The 14,561-nt window shown below is 43.4% G+C and overlaps 3 protein-coding genes across 3 annotated transcripts in view; 1 reads left to right on the top strand and 2 right to left on the bottom strand.

Annotated features, from left to right (window-relative positions):
• LOC148901401 (uncharacterized) overlaps positions 1–5,858 on the bottom strand; it is an 87,189-nt gene extending 81,331 nt beyond the window's left edge. Inside the window, exons 1-2 of the mRNA XM_088991243.1 lie at positions 5,271–5,858; positions 3,226–3,295 (exon numbers count right to left, since the gene is read on the bottom strand). Of these exons, the coding sequence (XP_088847369.1) occupies positions 3,226–3,295; positions 5,271–5,564 (364 nt within the window). The 5' untranslated portion in view covers positions 5,565–5,858. The remainder of the gene's footprint in view (positions 1–3,225; positions 3,296–5,270) is intronic.
• A 635-nt stretch (positions 5,859–6,493) lies between these two features.
• Positions 6,494–11,690, bottom strand: LOC148901400 (dual specificity protein kinase CLK4-like). Its single transcript, XM_089023400.1, has 13 exons — positions 11,539–11,690; positions 10,975–11,135; positions 10,337–10,571; positions 9,696–9,798; positions 9,356–9,422; positions 9,158–9,274; positions 8,920–9,086; positions 8,667–8,761; positions 8,416–8,545; positions 8,260–8,342; positions 8,099–8,178; positions 7,914–8,004; positions 6,494–7,060 (listed from the first exon to the last, which is right to left on the bottom strand). Exons 2-13 carry the CDS (start codon positions 11,133–11,135, stop codon positions 6,887–6,889), a joined length of 1,503 nt encoding a protein of 500 aa, XP_088879526.1. The 5' UTR covers positions 11,539–11,690; the 3' UTR covers positions 6,494–6,886.
• Positions 11,691–11,826: 136 nt separating this feature from the next.
• On the top strand, positions 11,827–14,468 carry tmem126a (transmembrane protein 126A). The gene has a single exon (XM_089023415.1). It carries the CDS (start codon positions 12,040–12,042, stop codon positions 12,655–12,657), a length of 618 nt encoding a protein of 205 aa, XP_088879541.1. The 5' UTR covers positions 11,827–12,039; the 3' UTR covers positions 12,658–14,468.
• Positions 14,469–14,561: the final 93 nt, after the last annotated feature.

Genomic DNA, 14,561 nt, shown 5'->3' with positions numbered 1-14,561 from the left:
GTCCCAGCCTTCTTTCTCATCAAACCAGTATGTTACAAGCTTTTGGGACAGTGTCTTGTGACGATGATATAACCACTCATCAGCATCAGAGAGGAGAGCGATACGGTTGAAATGGCGCCCCCTGTTGGCCACACGTCGCCCTATGCTGAAAACTGAAAGCTGAAGTTGCAAGGGCAAAGCCGTCGTGTCAGAAGTGAAATGCTAGTCGTGCTGCAAGCGGTGCCGTATCTGTCTCACAAACATGCAAGCGCGGATGCCTTGGAGATGACTTCCAGGTTTCAAGTGGCCTGATCTGGTGCTAAAGGGAGATGAGAGTCTCCTCTTACAGTGTCATGTTGAGAAAGAAGTCCAGGTCAGCCTCTCAAAGACTTTGTCTCAATTTACGGTACGCAGGCACGTTAAGTCCAGCAACTGCCCCTTCAAACATTTTCCACTGCCGAGCCGCACGAATAAAATCAAGAGTACCCACGCACACAGTTCCTGCCCTGAGCAAGCAAACAAGCCAGGACAATTTTCAGAGAAATGCTCGCAACGCTTGATTGAGCAATCTAATTGTCGAAAACATATCAAGTCCGCAGGCACTCTGTCGAACAGCGCAGCAATCATTTGGAAACAAACAAAATACCGCCGCTAACAACCAGAAAATACCCAAAGAAAATTGCGATCAAAATGTTGAATTCCTGCATGTAAGCAAAGACTATCTCAGTCCAAACAAACATTTCATTGTTAGAATTTGGTCTATGGCAGCTCTGTTCAACCCAAGGCCCACGGCGACGGTTGCTAATGTAACTGGCTCAATTTGATTTATTGATGACGTGACTGCGGACAAAACAGCAGGATCAATTCTCGACTATTTCGAGTTATATTCACTGCTGACGTAGATCGTATGACCCCCTTGCGTTGAGTCTTGAGTGACGTCAGGGACAGTCAAATCTGATCAGTGTGCTTGGAGCTGTTCAGATTGAGATGTATCGTTCCTTCATATGATTTGAAACTACCTGCGATTTTGGGGAAATCTGACCAGGCATTTCACGGCAATCTCAGTCATCACATTTGGCCATTGCATCCGACCGACCACATTGTCTCACATTCATCCCATTTTGTGCACGGTGGCTTGAGACACGAGTGCCATGGCCGTCAAAAACAGACTGCACAGGAAATGTAGTATAAGGGACAAGTGGAACGACCTCACACTGTATCTGGTAAACAAAAAGTGTCACTAAGACATCATGCTTAACAACAAGTTTGGCAGAACTAAGTTGACAGACCGTATTTTCCGGTGTATAAGGCGCAGCCAAAAGCCTTGATTTTCTTGAAAAGAAGACCCTGTGCCTTATACACAGGTGCACCTTATATGTGAAGTAATATTGAGCCATAGCAGATCTCGCAAGTACTCTCAGCAGCCACTGACTCCATTTCCCCTTGTAGAAGAAGTAGCCCAAGCTCTACTGTAACGCCTTATAAAATGATGTGCCGTTTATTTGGAAAACCTTTATCTATTTATATATTATATTTGGAAAACTTTTTTTTCATTCATTGAAAGTGCGCCTTATAGTCCAGTCCTTATATATGAAAAACGTTTGAAAATATAACATTTGTTGCGTGCACCTTATACACCGGAAAATACAGTATATCAGTGCAAAAAGCAACAACAAAAAATAGTCACGTAATACTTTTTTCTGACTCTGTATAGAAACTACCACTGCTGATCTTACAGCATAATAACACTGTTGAAACTGTTAAAATTATCCATCGCAAAAGTGATAAATTTTGCTCCTGTTTGCACAAATATTTTGCATTTTGTTCCCTTATGGTGCCGAACATGAATCCAAATAAGAAAAACCCAAAAGGGAAACATCAGCCGCTATTCCAAGCGGAACATTCCATCGCTGACGATGACACATTATAACCTGTCCACGACGGGAAACAAGTAATGTCTACGTAGCTCTGAAATCAAGTTTGGCACCCCTGCACTAAGACATAAACACAAGACAATTCGAAACAAAAATATTGGAGTGTTTGGCAGTGTTTGGCACCAAATGGAACAACAAGTTTTTATGAGGCGTATAGAATTGTGCTAATGTTCAAAGCATCAGTAGCTTTGGCTGCGGCTGATCCATTTTGGCAACCTTCACATCACACTTAAAAACACAATTGGGCCAGAAATGCCACTTGTGACCACTTTCACCTGTTCTTGCTCTTGCACAACAGGAGAAAACAGGAAGCTGGTCAGAGAATATTACTCAAATCTGAAGAGAATCTAAAAAAAAATAATAATAATCAACACATTTGCACTGTTTTCATATGCGCGGTGGAGGGCCTTATTTTTGCGGGAATGAAAAATACAAAAAAAAAAAATACAACAAACTTGAATTCTGAGGGCTCCAGATTAAGCATTACTCACGTAAACAGCCATGTCAGCATTTTTGAAATCTTTTCGGCTCAAGGAAAGAAGACCTATGTCCCTTTGTGGCTACAGAACAAGCAACTCACTCAGTAAAAGGCTCCCAAACACAAAATGGTCATCGGAACAGCAACTTTCAAAAAAGCAATAATAATAATAATACTTTTATATATTTATATTATTATTATATTTAGAAAAATGTTTTCATTCATTGAAGGTGCGCCTTATATGAAGGTGCGCCTTATATATGAACAACGTTTGAAAATACACCATTTATTGGGGGAGTGTGCCTTATACACCGGAAAATGCAGTACATCCGTAAATTGGTATTAATTATTACTTTTGTCCAATTCATGCTATTTCTGTGCGCATGGTAGGTTTTTCCTTCATTAATTGAAGAACACCAACAATTTTATCCACCTGTGTCTGTGCGTGAGTGTGCGTGCGTGTGCATGTGACATCAAGTCAGTTGCTGTATTCGACATGTAACAGCAGCAAAGTTGAGTGAAACACTTGACATTCATTTCAGAGGAAAATAAGAAGGAGTTGCACGGTGAAGATCACACAGTCTCCTTTGCACATGGAAGAAACCAACTGGTTCAAAGTGAACATCTCCCACTGGCAGGAGTGCGAGTGTTCGATTACGGCTGTCACAATAAAAGCTTACGGAACATACTTGAAGGCTCCAACACAGAAAAAGAAACACAAGGGCCAGTGCCAAAAGCATCACTGGCAAACACGCGATTGGCTTTGGCACAGTCGCTGATGTAAAAACCATCCAAGTGTCCAGTTACTTTAAGGAAGGACAATGAGGCACATACCTGGAGGACAGGCGCATTCTTGCCCAACATCTCGAGTTGTTCGGATTTTTGGCAACAGCACTGTGACTTTCTGCAATATAGACAAATATGAAGTTATTGAAAGTGGGTATTTGCACACTAAGTAGATATAAACTCACATCACCGACCACTTCATAAAGTACAGCAACAAACTAGAACAATATTACTCTGGGTAGTATTGGATTTCATGCGTTACTGAACTGCTTGATTTCAAGACATGCCCTAATGTCGCAGGCCGAAGCGAAATAAGCACCTTCTTGGGGCCCTGCAAAACACTTGAAAATCGGTCAACAACCTGAAACATTGAAGAGAAGAGTAACTTAAAAAAAAATACGGTGCTTTCATGAGGTGATTTATTTTCATTTTTCTTGACCAGAACTTTCAGATACATGTACAGTTAAGACTTCAGTCCTTGACTTGATATGTTCCTTTTTTTTTAACTCATCCACTGCCAGACGATGTGCATCCACTCCAGTGCCCTGGTTTTTGTCATTGTCACTTGAATTCCAGGATCCACAGAATCTTGAGTTTTAGGACTACCTCAACATTGAATACGGCGTTAGAAATCTTAGACTCTCTTCTTTCATCAGAAAAAAAGAGTTAATTCCGAAATTATATGGGTGTGGAGGTATATAAGCTTTAAGTGAGGGTGACTGTCCAAATTACAATACAATATATACATATTGGTTTATATAGCGCTTTAACAACAGCCGAAGCCGGAAAAAGCGCTAACATGGGAAAAAAGGGAAATGCTGCCCCCTTGTGGAAATAACATTGCCAGGGGCCATGGCCAGCACTTTATTGGCACCCAAGCACGAAAAAAACAAACCCAAACAGATTCAGGAATAGTGATCTACATCATATTTTCAATTCTCGAATAAATTCGCAAATGGCAGTGAATGAGTTAATCACACTTTTGTTACATCTGTTCATGGAATTATTTTATATGGAGAAATGGCTGCATCATAGTACAGAGGTACAGAGTTTGATTCCAGCCTCTGCCTTCTGGTGCAGGGTTTGCATGTTCTCCCATGCCTGCGTGGGTCATCTCCAGGTACAAAAAACAGACATGGCAGATCAATGAAAGACTCGAATCATCCTGAGTTGTTAGCGTGAGTGCAAATGGTTGTTTGTGGCTGTGCACTGCAATTGGCTGGCAACTAGTTTAGGGTGTAACCTGCCTACTGCGAGGAGACGGTGGGGACCAGCTCCAGCATGTACACCTCTAACACTTAGGAGAATAAGCCAATGGCAAAACGGTTGGATGAAAATATCGAAAAAGTTTACTCCTTGCTGGACGCTTCACTGCATATATTTTTTGCACATTGTTACTTAAATTAAACCACAATTGGCCCGATTACAGCAAATGCAGTGTACTGGTCTATTCTTGTTACTTTTAGTCGTAATTGACGATAGTCGGCGAAGTGCCATATCACTTGAAATGTGTATCTCAACCCCAGTCCACTCATGCAGAACGTCTTACCTTTTCACGCTATCAAAATAATACTAAGACAATACAATACATATTGATTTATGTAGCTTTTTAACAACAACGGAAGCTGGAACAACGTGCTTAACATGGACAACTATCATATACAGGAATCTGTAAATTTTGCTTTCGGCTTTTCCCTTCAAGGGGTCGCCGCAGCGGATCAGTGCACAGCTCCATCTTCAGAGGTTTGATCCGCATGTTTGTTTTGGCCAAGCTTTTACGTCGGATGCCCTTCCTGACACAACCCTCTGTATTTATCCGGGCTTGGGACCGACACAAGAAGACTTATGTCCCTTTGTGGCTACAGAACAAGCAACTGGCAGAAGTTAGGGGCTGGGGGTGCTCAAAAACAGTTAACAGCCACTTCTGATCCGTGGTTCGACTATGCCAAGCTAATATTTTGATCTTTAAAAAACAGATTGCCAGGTGCAATCATGGACGCCGTAGGGGATATATTGAGTACACTTAAAAAATGCGTTCAGAACGTTTGTGACCAATATCTGAGGGTGTCTATCAACATTTTACAGACTAGTACCTCTTCAACGAGCTTCCCCACTGAGGCGCTGAGTTCCGGAACCAGATCCCCATCCCTGTCGACGAAACTCCCGTGACCCGCGTGGAAGGTGGGCACTCGGTCCAGTTCCATTTTCAGTCTCTGCTCCAACTGGAGGGTCTTGAAGCTCATCAGCAGACACACGGTGATGGAGCTTAGGGACATGAGCATGCACACGGCCACTGAGATCCCGGGAGACCACCGGTGGACTGCGGGTTTAGGGGCGCATTGGCACGTAGACGACTTGTTGTCGGCACAGGCGCGCAAAGGATCCATGCTGAAATCCTACTTTGAATTTTGAAAAATTTGTGGCAGTGACGCGGGAGAGGTAATACTCCTTAAAAAAGCCGACGAGGACTATAGTCGTCGCGTGACACATTCACATCATCCGGACGCGGGTTGTTTAAACTCCGGTACTGGAACCGCGCCGTCTTCAGATGCTTGCCTGCGGACCCCAAAAGTAGAAAGAGGCGCTTCTGAGCGTGGAGCTTGTTTCGTTGCAGGCGTGTCTGTATACCGCTAAACATAGGTAGGTGCGACTCGCACTGAAGCACATGGAGTTGTTTGCCTCATTAAAAGTTGAGCGTCCAACCCAGGATAGGGCCGCCCCCGAACACGTGGGACACCGCGGAGTGACAGCAGCTGATAGGCAGACTGCGAATTGGCTTGAAGACAACGCCTGAGGTGGGAAACTACGAGCCAGCAGTTTGGGACATTTCTCTCCTCCAACACGCAGAATTCAAATGCTCAAGGTTTGTGATTAGGCTTTTTCAGTTTGCGGATGAGCTTAACGTTTGCATCAGGTGTGTTGTCGGTGGGACACATTGCGTCATCGAGGAGACAGGCCATCGAGGACAAAAGTTGCCCACCCACTCACTCGTGTCCGTGACACCGACAATGGTTAATTAAACCTCGATCGTTCAGTGACCATGGTATTAGGTCTGACAATGTTTCCGCAGTAGTCAGCATCAATATGCATACATTTCAGGCACACGTCTCTGATCGGTTTTAACGGTTCCGTTTCGCTAGACGGAGCAGCATCGGCCAATTTAAGGATCTGGACTCGTGTCAGGATAGTGTTTAGATATTTGTTAGTGGTTTCCGTGTGTAACCCGTAAAGGATCCTTGACGTTTTGCTGCCATCTTATGCATCAGAGGTGAAACTGCGTTGTTTCAAACAAACCCAAAAAAGTCACCAATCCAGCAATGTTTGACATTCATATTTATTGAGAACACACGATTCTGCAAGTGATCAAAATAACAGAATCAATTCTATGTTGAGTACAAAGATCTGCCTCGTGACAATCAACACTACCCACTAGGAACTGTACAATGCAAAAAGGACATAAGACTAATGTGGACCAATGATGAACAAAATACATTCAGTCTTATCCAGCTATGTAATTTATGAATGGCAAATAAACGATTAGAGATTCATTATAGACAAAAGGTGAAAAATGGATTTGAGTCTTGGGACGGGCATAAAGAAAGGCAGAGGACTGATACAGTCATGTGCGTTCACCTCTCCTGGAGAGTGAGGACGTTGATGCCGGAAACGAGCGCCGCGTTGAAGATGTCACATGACATACTTGGGATACTCAGTGCTTTTTGCTGGAGCTGCTGCTTGGATTGCTACTCTCGTGGTAGCAGGAGAAGAAGGGGTGTTGGAGCGCCTTATCCAACGTGATGCGCTTCGCTGGGTCGTATTCCATTAATTTCTCCAGGAGGTTGAATAGCTGCTGGTGGTCCTCGCTTTGACACACCATGTAGCGCTACAGAAGGGTTAGGGTAACAATTTCAAAATCAACATATGCATAAATTGTCTGCATAATGTCAAGTACGAGGTAAAACCAATAGGTATAAGAAGGGCTCACAGATGAGAACGGACACAATATTTTACATTGGATGGTTGCCCAGGGTAGGTTTGCATTACCGGACAATTTGTTCTAACAGATAACAATTTCCTTTCCAATCCTGACTAAAATTCTAGCTGCTATATATGATAGGTTCTGACATTAATATTTTGTGAATATGGGGGAACCCCTCCACAACTCACAAAAATATACATTGACAAATACATGAAGCACGCGCTGCGATTGGCTGGCAACCAATTCAGGGTGTCCCCCGCCTCGTGCCCGAAGACAGTTGAGATAGGGTCCAGCACCCCCCGCGACCCTAATGAGGAATAAGCGGTACGGAAAATGGATGGATGGATGGATGAAGCACGCATATGTGTGGATTTGACTATATTTTGACTTGCACATAGATTTTGCAGCATAAAGACGTAGTTGTCAGGGTTCGATATTTGGGCATTGAGCCGCGCACAGACATGATTAGTAATGCCCAATTTATAAGTGTATAAGATGTATGAGCCCAAAGCGCGCACATGCCATTTGAGCAATTACACCAACAAATCACTTGCATACAAAACACACATTCTGTATTCTGTCATCGTGTAAAGCGTGGACGGCACGGTTCACTCAACCCGGAAGTAACTCAAATAGCTAGCACGCTAGCTAACGAATAGATATCTAATAGCTAGCGAATAGATAGCTAATAGCTAGCGAATAAATAGCTAATAGTTAGTGTAGCTTATGGCAGCATGTTTTGACATTTCAAACTCACCCTGAGTGGTTTGCAGTGTTTCCTGACATATCGGCCACCGGAGCTGTCAACATCCCAGTCCAGCCTGTTGCGATGGAGATAGCGCTGTTTCCTGAAAAACAAGGAAAGTTTGGGAAATATTTGCCATAGTTACGCACGGCGACAGATTCACAAGTGTGTATGGCTTTCATCCAAACACTCTGCACCTGGTTTTCTGAAGGAGATTTGAAGGGATCGGACCCAGGACCCGCTCCATCATAGCGAGGTGTTCTTTGCTGTCATGGGTCTGGCGGTAAAAACAAAACGTGATCAATATTTTGGAGGACAGCAACACTTTGTTTTTATATCTTTGGGAGCATTCGCACACCTGGAAAAGGGTTGAACCAAGGTAGTATTCGATGAGGATGCAGCCCACGCTCCAGACGTCACAGGAGTGATCCCAGCCAAGATCTGAAAGACCACATGTACACTCAACAAGCTGCTACTAAATGACAAATTTTGCTATTTCAAACTGACCACATACCTAAAATGACTTCAGGGGCACGGTAATGGCGTGTGGACACCACTGACGTGTGGTGCTCGTGTTCATACGTTGCATTTCCAAAATCCACTATTTTTATATCAGGGTGTTTCAGTGTCCGTTCGTCTCGTTTCTAGTGATAAGAAAAACAAGCATCGCGCTTAATTAACAAAGTGAGGCGCCAAGAAAGCATTCGGTGGTAGTTTCAATGAACTGTCAAATTGAAAGACATGCCTAAATGTGTGCATGCTTACCTTTGTTGCATTGTAATCCAGATCATATTCTGAATTGATGAAAAGAATGTTCTCAGGTTTCAGATCTGTGTGAGTCAACTTATTTTTATGCAGAACTGAAAAAAGACACACATAAGACATGGTTCAAACAGTTCAAGTCACAAAATGTATTATTACAAATCAGAACATGTCACCAAAGTCAAAGTCAGCTTTATTGTCAAATATGCTAATATGCATGACATACAGCACAGATGAACTGGACTCATGGACTCACATCGAACACCGTGAATGATCTGATAGGCCATCTTCCGTATGTGCTCAATGGGGAAAGGAATGAAGTTGTTCTCCTTGAGGAAATCGTAAGTACTGAGGCCAAGCAGCTCAAAGGCGATGCAGATGTGGCCGTGGTAGTCAAACCAATCCAGCATCTGAACACAAGCGCTATTGACAAAGAAAGCAATGTCAAGCATCCCGCATGTCGGTAACAATTAGCGCGAGGTGCAGTTGCTTACTATTTGCTCTGAGAGTCGAGGGACTTGAGATGTTCGAGCACAGCGACTTCCGATTTAGCTGCGTCGCGGTAGCGATCAATATTTTTTATGATCTTCAGAGCAACTCGAGCTCCATTGCTGGAAAGCAGACGCAAAAGCAAAGCAGTGACATATCTGCGGAAAATAAGTAACTAATGAAGCAGTCATACTCCTCCTTACTTTAGGTGATCTAGGCATTCGACAACCTTCCCAAAGGCACCCTCTCCAAGAGTACACACAATCTCATCTACATAAAATAGAGAAGAAATGTTAGAAAGAAAGCATTGATAAAGCAAATGCTGCCATTTGGCTGCTTTACTGCACTAAGTATCTACACTAGTGTAAGAGACTTGACAATAAGTGTCATAAAATTATATTTTTAATGTTTCACGAGAGGTAGCAGACCTAAAAATGATATCTAACGCAAACATGTGTTATCTAGTTCATACTTAGAGATAAAGTCCAGACAAGAGTGTGAAAGAAAATGAACAGTAAGGAAAAAAAGGTGTATATTCTATACATCTCGCTTTCAGCATGTCTCCATTGTGATAGATGAGGTGACCCTCGTCATCATCCTCAACACTCCGGGATCTTTTCCTGCTCCTGCGGCGATGGCTCCTCCTCTGCATTGGACCCGCCGCAATCCGCCACCACATCAATAACCCATCAGTCAGCCAGCCGGCACCAGGCCATCACAACGCGACATCGTCATTCATTCAAGCAGGCCGAGGGGGTAGGTGTAGGGGTGGATAGTTTCGGCCCGTTCAGTTACACCGCCAGGCGATTGGACGGAGCAGCAAATTCAAATTCAGCCCCATCGAGAAATTGGGCGGCAGCCACCACATAGTGTGTGTTACAGAAGAAAAACATGGCAACAAGATTTTCAGATGAGACGTTCTCAGAGTAGTGCAGAAAAAAACTCAACTTTCTTGTACATGTATGTCTTTGCAACTCTTGCAATAGTGTCATTCATTAGATATCATAGCGGCACTGAATGGTTAGAACCTCTTCCACTATAATAACCTTTCCAAGCCTTATTTTTCCTACTTTGTAATATAATAAAAAATACACTTGAATGACAGCCTGTCTAAGCACATGTGACAATGACCCTTTCGATGGTTTGTGGTTCACAGTGAAGTGAAAAAAAGAGGTTACTCATACCGAGGAGGACCTGTGACGAGAGTGGCTTCGCCTGTGCCTCCTGTCTCTGTGCCTGCTTCGTCTGCTGCGTCCGCTCCGCCCAGACGATTGGCTATAATGATGCCAGTCGCGATCTCTGTCCTGAAAGGTATAGTCACGACTGTCCTCCACACAGGCCATGTCCGAACTGCCTTCCCAGGTCTGCCCGTGCCGCGAATCCATACTGTGGTTTAGACTTCGGTTCTCTAGGTAGAACCTGAATAATACCAAATAAAAACACAAGTTAGTAGAGTGGACAGAAACCTGTGTCATATTTAAGGGGGCGGGGGAGGGGTGAATGTAGAGTTCAGCACTAGTTTTCTTAAAAAAATAAGGAAAAGAAATGACCACAAAGAGCATAAAAACATTATTTTGGTGTTGATCCTCTGGTGCTTATATTAAAATCCTAACCAAAATGTAAACACTGCTGCTGCTCTGCAAATGTGCAGCGACGGCTCTGAAATCTGGAGCACTTGTTACCAAGGATCGTATTCGTCAGAGAAAATTGCCTTTGTATTTTTATACATATTTGAAAGTAGCAATCAATTGGGTGCAGCAACTACTCCATTAACGAAAGAACGTTGCTAAAACAAAATGAACAGCATGTCGTTTTTCTGTACCCGTCGTTTGTTTTGTAGTGTCGATGAGTTCTTCTGTACTTGTTTTCTCGTTCGCTGCTGTGCGAATCCCGGGCCTTGCGTTTGCGATACTCCATTCTTTCTTCCCAACTGTACTCGTTAAGCCAGACACCCGGAGAGTACACTCGCGTGCAATGGCGCATCTAAAACATAATAAATACATGGTAATAAGAGCATATGATATACCAAAAGCACATTTTAAACAACAGCCAAAATTCGGTGTCTTAAGTCCGGGACGACCTTTTTTCTAGGCCCAATCATCGCATTAAAAGCATTGTATTAATACATTTACCCATTTTTAATTCATTTTCTACTTAAATATTCATTAAATCCGCAGTGTACAAAGTACGTCAAGGAAAATATCGATTTCATACAGGCGTCAAGTATTTATAAACGCTCGCATATTCGCTGATGTACCCAGCAGCCATGTTGGCAAAACGAGGAGTCGACGTTTGGAGCTAACTGGCTAAATTTAGCCGCTAAGAGAGAATACACTACTCATCCTTCCAAAGAGATATTTTCAAACATTTAACAATTTCATCTTACCTCACTTGATTTACAAAGTGTTACACAACGGTTTGGTTTTGGGTTGCAAGAAGAAATATCAAAATAAGTCGAAAAATACAGTCGACGGATGCCGCACAAAGATGGCGAATAGCGTTAATCCTTGTCCTGTTACCGATGGGAGGTTTTTCCGGTCACGTGGTACGCGAGACTACGTCAATACCATTCAAATATGCCAGGATAAACTTTGAGGTTTCTGACATCCAGAGGTTACGACGAATTACCAATGTAGAGCTTGATGATTATCAAATGTTTTAATCACCATCATACATTATAGAAACCAAGTTAGGAAGTTTTACGAAAAATCAGCCTTAGAAGACAACGATAGGGGAACTTTTCAAAAACACGCACTGCCTTGTGGGTAAGACATGTCAGCGCCCTGTTCAAGGAAACGCACGACGGCTACAATTTTCACGTTGAGATGCACATATCGTACCCTTCAAGGCATCGGTCATCGTTGAATGTGCTCAAATAAACCTGACCATGTCGGAATATTCTGAAAAACACGACAGTGGTCGTAAGACCCTTTCTCGAGTAGTGATCGCCGAGTTGCTGCAACAAAACTTTTACAAATTGCCCGACATCGACCGCCACATCTTCCAGTATGGGCCCATGTATCTGGGAGGAAACGGTGGACTTGCCGGCCTGATCGCAAACAGTTTGTACCGCCGAGCCCTGAACGTCACTCGGGCGCCCATTGCCTCCAGCCTTCCGATGGCTATACTTCCCTTAATGACGACGTATGTCCTTTACAACGCAACGGTGTCAAGCCCTCTACTGTTTGGTGACCTCAATTGTCCCACCTGCGTGCTCATGAGGGGCGCGCTGGTTGGTGTGATCGGCGGTGCGGTGTACCCCATCATGCTGGCCCTACCTGTCAACATGGGCCTTGCGTCTAGATACAACACGGCGCTGATGCCGGAGAAGGGAAATATCCTGCGGCACTGGATGGACCTCTCCAGGCCGATCTTAAGGAAGATGAGGGCAGTGGTTGTCCTCCAGGCATTTTTCGGTACGTTCCTCAGCTCCAGGAACTTTGAAAGCTACACCACGCTGACCAAGATCACCTTTGACCCGCATGTAGAGGATCTAAAAGACTGAAGTGTGCTCAAGAAAATAATCTGCCGATTGTCATTCAATTATGATGTTAATGTGAATAATTGACAAACTGACTGTTATTTACTTTCATGAAGGCAAAAATGTATTTAATCAATTGTAGTTGCCTACTTGGATGTTAGTTGTTGACTTAAAATAAATATGCCTCGGTAATATCCCGATGATGCACACATGCAGTGTGCAATCCAAAGAGACAGTATGTAATTCATTTATGTTGTCTGCATGAGGTGTGTTTTCAAATATAATTTATGCCTGCTCATCATAATTATGTTTCATGAAATTACTTCAAGGATGTTGGTGGACTCAAATGTTTGTTTCATGTATGAATGATGGACGGGTCCACAGTCAGTCTGAGTCATATTACTGTACTCGACTGTATTCACAGAGCACTTTCAAATAGTCAATGCTGCATACAAAGTGCTGTACATGGAACAACTATCACGTAAAAGCAATACATCAGTCACATGGATAGTCAAAAGCACCAGGGAGTAATACTAAGATAAAGCCTGAGTCGTATTGAGTCAAACGCCAAAGAGTACAAGTGAGTTTTAAGGCAGGTTTTAAAGCTGGGCAATAGGTGGCTTGCCAAATGTTCTATGGCAGGTCATTCCAGAATGAGTACTGTGGTGTTTTCCTGATGGCCTTTTACTTTCTCTCCCTACAACTGAAAGCCTGTGTATGTTGCCCTCCTTGCTTTGTCAGAAGTGTGTTACTTTTTATAAAAGGAGGGAAATAAACTGGTTGGGATTCTGAATCATTATAGCTTCAGGAATTATAATGCCTAAAAAGCAGTGACGGAGGAATATGAACCATGGAGTATTTCTGATGATTGTGCAACAGACTAGAAACAAAATATTGTGCGAAAAGAATATGTGATGAATATGAATACATTTCAGTCTGTCCTTTTTTGGGTACGTATTTTACTTAGTCAAGGATTTGAACCAAGAGCCTCCTCACAATTTTTACCAATCCACATTTACACGTTTCTTTTTTCTTTCACTGGAATAAATCAGAATCATCTTAATTGCCAAGTGTGTAGAACACACAAGGAATTTGTATCCGGTCGAACACGCTGCACTAGTATCATCATCAAAAAATTGCAAAGGCACTATACAGTTCCATTTGGGCTACTGTTCAAAGAGTTAATGCCTTGGGGGAAGAAGTTGTTTAAATGTCAGCTGGATTTGGTGCGCATGGATTGGTAGCGCCTGCCTGAGGGGGGTAGCTGGAAAAGGTGGTGTGCAGGGTGCGGAGGTTCCAGTAGGATTTTCCGCGCCCTAGTTTGGATTCTTGCAGTGTGCAAGTCCTCGAGAGTTGGTAGGGCGGTGCCAATGATTTTTTTCTGCCGTCCTAACTGTCCGTTGAAGTCGGATTTTGTCCATTTTTGTGGCGGCCCCGAACCAAACGGTGATGGAAGAACACAGGATGGATTCGATGACAGCCGTGTAGAAATGTTGCAGCACCTCCTGTGGCAGGCCATGCTTCTTTAGCAGCCTCAGGAAGTACATTCTCTGTTGGGCCCTTTTCAGGATAGAGTTGGTGTTAACCTCCCACTTTCTTGTCCTGGGAGACTGTGACTCCCAGGATCTTGAAGGTCTCAACGGTTGACACGAGGCAATTGGATAGTGTGAGGGGTAGCTGTGGTGATGGATGTTTCCTGAAGTCCACGATCATCTCTACTGTCTCGAGCGTGTTCAGCTCCAGGTTGTGACGGCTGCACCAGAGCTCCAGCTGCTCCCCTTGTTGAGCCCACAGTAAAAATAGTTTACACGACATAAGTTAAAACGCAATTTGGTTGTATTGAAACTATTCAACAAAAACACATGTGCTGATGATAGGCAACCAGTAGCGGGGACCATATTCAAAAGCACAGCGTTATCCAGTTTAAA

The sequence above is a fragment of the Hippocampus bargibanti genome, linkage group LG02 (genome assembly GCF_051943395.1).
Source record: "Hippocampus bargibanti isolate YZ-2025 linkage group LG02, ASM5194339v1, whole genome shotgun sequence".
Taxonomy (NCBI): domain Eukaryota; kingdom Metazoa; phylum Chordata; class Actinopteri; order Syngnathiformes; family Syngnathidae; genus Hippocampus; species Hippocampus bargibanti.
Note: the sequence above shows the minus strand (reverse complement) of the source record. Positions and strands in the feature narration are given on the sequence as shown.